Raw genomic sequence first — 7,119 nt, 5'->3', positions numbered from 1 at the left:
TATTAAATATATAGAATTATAAATATATAAAAATTGTATTTCTGCTGCCATATACATATTATACACTGTTTCATTAATTAAAACAATAAACTTTTTAAAAAAGAAAAGATTTTTCATCTTTCTATTGATAGCTTAAACAAAAAAAATTATACAAGTTTTTTGTTCTCACGAAAATTTAGATAGAAATAACGATTTTAGCCAATGAGCTTATATATATTCCGTCTTATTTTCTTCTTTTCTTCTTCTTCTTTTTACATTACATGAAGTAGATATCGAATTATTTTATTCAATTCTAAACTTCAAATTTAAGAAAAGAATGAAAACATCTCACAAATTTTTCCAAATATCTTAAAATTAAATGTAATAGCAATATAGTTGTAATTTCGTCTCTTCTTTCTTCAGATTTGGTCGGAAGCCGTTGCTGATAATATCCGGCACAATGATGACCATTTGTCTGAGCGTCTTGGGTTATTACTTCAAGCTCAAGGATGGAGGAAATGACATGAGTACTTTTGGCTGGCTGCCACTGACTAGCCTCGCTCTCTTCAACATTGTCTTTTCGATCGGTTTCGGATCCGTGCCATTCACGATAATAAGTGAGATATTTCCGCCGGAAACCAAGGGTGTTGCCAGCAGCTTGTCTATAGTAGTGCACTGGAGCCTAGTATTTGCTGTCACCAAGCTGTTCCCAACCATGGAGTGCAGGATGGGCCAGGCCGTGACTTTCTGGACCTTCTCATGCTTCACTGCTGCGTCCGCGATTTTCTCGTACTTCGTAGTGCCGGAGACGAAGGGCAAGACACTGCAGGAGATACAGAGCAAGCTCAAACGAAGGCAAGAATCGAAAACGGAATGTCAAGTCGAACCAGTCTGAAAATATCGGCATCTTGCAGTATTTTTATCTTGTTGCACTTTTGCAGCGCCGAAATTAAGTCGGCAAAGGTCGAAACACTAAAGTCCTAATAAAGCTAGTGAAGGAAAGAAAAAGAAAGAATGAGAGAGAAAGAGAGAAAGAGAGAGAGAGAGAGATGTGTTTTATATTTTTTCTTTTTTATAAAAATATATTTATCATAAGCGAATATTAATTCCACTTTTTGTGTAATTATTATACGATGAATACGATAAATGAGTTTCAAATGTTGAACACACCTACTGATGTGTAAGTATATCTGCACTTTTATATGTATATACACTCGAAAGATTAAAATTGTAAAAAATGAAATACAAATGTCTTTTTATAGAAACTTAATTTCATTTTATTAAAGTTAATCAAGAATTATTTATAAAATATTATTATCCTGGTGAAAATTTTTCTTAGAATTCTTCAATTTTGCAGAATTTTTATATAAATTTCCGGAGTCCCTAAAATTCCACATAATTATATTATTTTTGAAAAAATTTCTCAAATTTTTATTTTGGAATATTTTTCGGATGCTAAGAAAATTTATATTTTTCAATAAAAAAATTTTTTATATTTTATATGTTGGATATTCTTATTATTCCAGAAAAATATTTCAAGCGTTTTATAATTACGTACAGTAATTAATATTAAGTTATTTCTTCATTAAATTAACAAATTTTTTTGTATCGCAAACAATGTTACCGACAAACTAACATCCAAGTTAAAGTGAATTCTATTCACTGGATGTCACGCGCTACACGTTTGTGAGAAATACAAATAAGAAGTTAAGAAATAAGAAGAGACAGAGAAAAGAATGTTATATTTTATTTTTTGTGTCAATCGTAAATCGTGCATAAAAAAATATTATATCTATTTTCTATCTTTCCTTGATATTGTCAATTATATATTGTCAATAATACAACAAATGATAATATAACAAACTCGTTTCACATTATTCAATAGCATGTACCTTTCTTATCGAGTCATGGTAAAAGAAGTCAAATATTTGCATCTCTTAGAATTTCGCAAAGATAATGCTTCAAAACGATTGTTAATTTCATTATTCATTTATATTATTTTATATGCAAGTTTTGATTTAACTGAATTCTTATATATTCTTAATTGAATTCCATAACTTATTTTGAAAGCTCGACTATTTGCTTGTTCACAATAAAAAAAAACATTTTATATTTGTGTTAAACCGGTCCTTACTAAAATTTATGTTAAATTTATCTGAATGTTAATTTAACATATATAACGTAATTATTATTTTTTAATATTTTGTTAAATTAATATTTAACATTTATTAGTATTAAAATAACAAATTTATAAGTAAACAAATAATACAAAGACTATATATTTTAAAAATATAAATTTTAAGATAAAAAATAAATGTACGTGTAAATTTAAAATTTTTTAAATGTTCATTGAACAAATATGCTTTCACAATTTATTTCCAAACTATATCGAAGTGTTACATTCTTTGTGTTAATTTTTACATAATGTTTGTATCTCTTTCTAATATTTAGATTTATCTCATGTAACATTAATATGAAAATTTGGATGGACTGTTTAGAACACGGGATGCGTTAAATTTAATATAAATTTTTCAATTGATTTTTTCTAAACTAATTAATTTATAAACTCTTTCTTTATTTCTGATAAATTGTTAAAAAAATCCCTGAGTTTTATAAATTAAATCACCACAAATAAATTCTCATCGATTTTTATTAAATCCACTTGTCTACTGCCGCTACTTGTTGCAGCAGAGTATAACAAGTGGTATAAAAGCAATTCGGTCACCGGCAGAGATATTACATTAAGTTTCACAATAAGGGATTACTATTTGATTTAAGTTAGGTACCAAGTATAATGAGGTAAGTGAGTAAAAGGAGTCCTATTCCCCGCGTGCATTCTTCGGAAGTGCTTACAATAGAGAAATCCTGTTTGTGACAGGATTTGCTTTTCGCAATAGCGAAACCTTGATATCAACTTTAACATCATTATGTCGCCTTATTTGATGCAAATTATTTAATGAGAAAAATTTCTGATTGAAAAATGAATGAATCAGGAGATCCTGATCATATCAATCAGAAGTTCTAGTTATCTGATTATCTCAACTGGATTATTATAATCTGATTATCTTAATTAGAATTTTGATTGATATACGGAAAGAAACGATTTTACTAAAGTGTGTAACAATTTAATTTAGATACAAATCTGAAAATTTATTGGATTATCAAAATTATTATGTAGAATTCAAACATAATGAGCAATACTACAAAAAAGTTTAACATTCTAGCAACCAGTATAAGAAATTATTCTGATGATCTAACAAATTTTATTTTTAAATCTGTATCTAATTAAATATTTAGACTTTAACAAAACCGTCTTCTTTTCGTATATGATCAAAATCTATTGATTTGTTTCGTCTTCAATCAAAAATTTTTCCCAGGGTCGTTTCTGTATTTCTATCTCTCTCCGTTATTACAATTGTGAAACGAAGCAAATCACAATTTTCTTAAGAGCTATGCGAGTTGAAAAATTGCACGTGTAAAATTTACCTAGAAATTTCTCGACTAGATCAAAATGAATATTTCTTTAACAAAAATATCATTGCGCTATACTTCTTTTATATCCTTTTATTAAACATAATAATTATGCGTTTCGCGCATATTAAAATCTTATTTAAATAAAATTCCGATTTTATTTTAATATAATTCTGAATTCAATGCTTTAATTCCAGTCTTTACATCAATAGAATCTTGCCTAGAAATTTCGTTATCAAGTTTAATATTCAAATTTTAAAAATTGCAGCAAGAAACGACGTTCAGATAAATTTTTATAGCAAGACAAATATTCAATTTTTTTAACAAGGAATATTTATATTACTCATCAAAAATACGCATCGATTAATAATAATATTAATCAAGCATATGCTTTCATACAATAATCAATAAAAAAGGATATAACATTAATAATTCTGCGCGTTACATAATAGCCACCACGCTACTACTGGAAAGAATACAAAATCCTTTATGAAGACATAAATAAATGAGCAGCCATCAGCACTTGCTGAGAGATGAGAAGTTTGCAGTGCTATAAATCCTAAGTAGGACTCAGTTTCCGGAGGTTTGAACAACTTATCCTTCATAAGTCCCGCTGATGACGTTCCACATTGTGAAGTTTCGCCATCTCTTTCCACTGTCTCCGAAGACTATTATGGCGCGGGAGGACGCGCGAAAGGTGGATGAAAGAGAAGTTGTAATCACATGTTGTAAGGACGATTGGACGTAAGAATGATGTGAAAAGCAATATCCGGCATATCCGTCTCTCCATCTCTTTAACGACAAGCTTTTTATTGTTGTTATAAAAATGCTTCGATTATCTCATATATATTTATTGAGAAAATAGTGTGCGATTTGTCAGAGCTCTTTTATATATCCACAATTTTCTAGTAAATGTCTTGTTCGGATAAAGAATATTTCGAAGGTATCTTTCCTTGCTAATTAATGGGCTGTGAAATATATTTTTTCGCACTATATTATACGTCTCTCGTCTTTTTTAAAATATAATACAAGTAAATTTTCGTTTCAACATAGAATTTCGATACTTTCATGTTTATAAAAAATTCTACCTGTGATTATCGTGTGATACATTTAAGTTTCGTGTAGACATGTTATAAAATTAATTAATATATTATATTCTATTATAATAAGTTAGAAGAATGAAATAGAATTTATACATTTATATCGTGTTTAATTCACGAAAATCGTCTTATAAACATAGAATAATATTTTCTCCTCCATCTAAATTCCTCTGAATATTAAATCAAGAACTAGATTTCACAATTCATTGTTGCAACTATATTCTTGCATAAATGGAAAACTATAAACAATCCTGGTTACACATATATCGCGAAAACGATGTATTGTTATATCTTACATCAGTAGCTTATATCTCATAAGAAATATTACGATATTACATGCCTTGGGACAAGGTTTTGTTCAAACCATGCGTCAAGATGCATATTCAGGGGGGCACAGCTGTTACATATAATCTTCTAGTATCACGACAAAGTTACAGAGATTTTCTGAAATCACATTTAGCGCACTAATGACTTGTCCGCCCCTTCTTGACAAAAGAGTCAGAAAAAATATATTTGCATTCCGCAACAATTCTAATCTTAAGAATAGAAATGCTACACATAGGGTTATATACAGTAAAAATATTTTGTGTTTGTATAAAAATGGAACCTTATTAATTAAAATTTTTATATTGAATTTTTAACGGTATCTGATGATTGATTTAACATAACGTGATTACATTGTTTGAATATTTTATTCAACTAATTTAACATTTCAAATATTAAAATAATATAAGTCATGAATAAGTGAGTAACTAACAAAAATAATGTTTTAAAATGTAAATTGTGAACAATATGTAAAAAATGAGGTCAACAATGAACAAATAAGATGTTACAAAAAGAAAATTAATTTATTAATCTGATACATAATACTGAATGATAAAAAGTGACATTTTCATAACTCCAGAACAAAATTAGTCATTTTTTTAGTTCTTTGGCTGCTAAATACGAATCTGTCTTTAAAATTATTCTATCAAGCCACAATTTAGAGAAATTTGTAATTAAAATTATAAAAGGATTATTTTTACATCTTTTATCCAAAAAATTACGGGAAATCACTAATCTTGATTTTTTTTGTCAAACAATGTAATCAGGGTATTGAATATTTCGATTGCACGGAATCTTTTCAGCGTGCGCAGTAAAATTTTCTTTCATGATAATTTAAATAAAGTATTGTGTGAAACATGACGCATACAAAAATGATGAAAAATCGAAATATTTCCAATCGATTGTATATGAATAGGGATTAATAATAAAAGACCAGCAAACTAAAAATACATTTCACAAACCTTATATAGATCTAGATATTAATGAATTATTGATCATCAAAGGTAAATGTATATAAGTATATTGTATATAAATGTATATAAATATATTGTATAAATGTATATAAATATATTGTATAAACGTGTATAAATGTTGTAAGATAAACGTATATAAATATAAAAAACGTATAAACATATATAAATACTGTCGAACTTCAAAACTAATAAATAAAAGAACATCTATCAATCTATTCTTTGTTTCGGGGCGAGAATGGGTTAATAATATGTCAAAGATAGACATCGAGTTGTCATAATAAAAAAACCATTAATTAAGGACAGGTTAGCGAATAAAAAGAAGTATGTACTAGTTTTTAACTTATTATGCATATTTTTAAGACATAGTTGAAATGGACGTTTCTTTCAATAATTTGTTTCTTATTTCTCGATCAAGTTCGCAACCTTATCAAATTGTGAATTCTAGGATAAATGAATAAAAGATGTAAATGTATATGTGTGTTGATTTAACGTAAATTTCTAAATGTTAATTTAGTTTCTAAATGTTAATTTGATTGAAGAAATATGCTTCCATAATTTTTGTTTACAAATTGTGTCTGTATTTTTTATATTAATTTTTTAATAAAATACATTTGTTATTAACATATCCATCTTATGTTAAAATTTAAATTAGTATAAAAATTTGGATGGATCATTTAAGACACATGAATTAAATTTAGCATAAATTTCCAACTGTGTACTTTATACTTCATAAAAATTATAGATTTACTTTTTCGCAAATTGAAGCAAAGATAAGCTAACATTTCAAAACAGCTCGAATAGGATTTGAAAGATATTTAGAGAGAGAATTGTACATAAATGAATGTGACGTACTATGAAAATGATCGTGTACTAATTGCTTGCAGTGCAACAGCTGCATTTGATTGCAGAAGTTTGTAATGATTGCAAATTACTTCCTTGTTATGGCGTTACCTTTTTTAGCATTAGTACATATATACCATTTTTTTAAGAAATAAAAAATCAAGTGTGAGGACACTTCGACGTCGCAATAATTGTAAATCATTTTACGACTATAACTATTAATTATTTTAACAATCTGAAAAAGCTTTCATTCAATAAGATTTTCACACAGTAAACATAAAAAATCGTAACATTTACTCGACACAATTTCAATTACCCTACCTAGCTCTTGAGCTGGAAGGGAAACTTATTGCAAGATCGCTCGCGTAACGAAAGTACCTTTACCTTATACTCGTGGGAATGTACGTCCGGATACTTTCTGAGAGTACTAT

The 7,119-nt window shown here is 27.7% G+C and overlaps 1 protein-coding gene across 1 annotated transcript in view; it reads left to right on the top strand.

Moving 5' to 3' along the window:
• Window positions 1-1,012, top strand: part of LOC108693679 (facilitated trehalose transporter Tret1-like) — a 4,858-nt gene extending 3,846 nt beyond the window's left edge. Inside the window, exon 3 of the mRNA XM_018202736.1 lies at window positions 403-1,012. Within this exon, the coding sequence (XP_018058225.1) occupies window positions 403-874 (472 nt within the window). The 3' untranslated portion in view covers window positions 875-1,012. The remainder of the gene's footprint in view (window positions 1-402) is intronic.
• The last annotated feature ends 6,107 nt before the right edge of the window (window positions 1,013-7,119 follow it).

The sequence above is a fragment of the Atta colombica genome, unplaced genomic scaffold (genome assembly GCF_001594045.1).
Source record: "Atta colombica isolate Treedump-2 unplaced genomic scaffold, Acol1.0 scaffold96, whole genome shotgun sequence".
Taxonomy (NCBI): Eukaryota; Metazoa; Arthropoda; class Insecta; order Hymenoptera; family Formicidae; genus Atta; species Atta colombica.
Note: the sequence above shows the minus strand (reverse complement) of the source record. Positions and strands in the feature narration are given on the sequence as shown.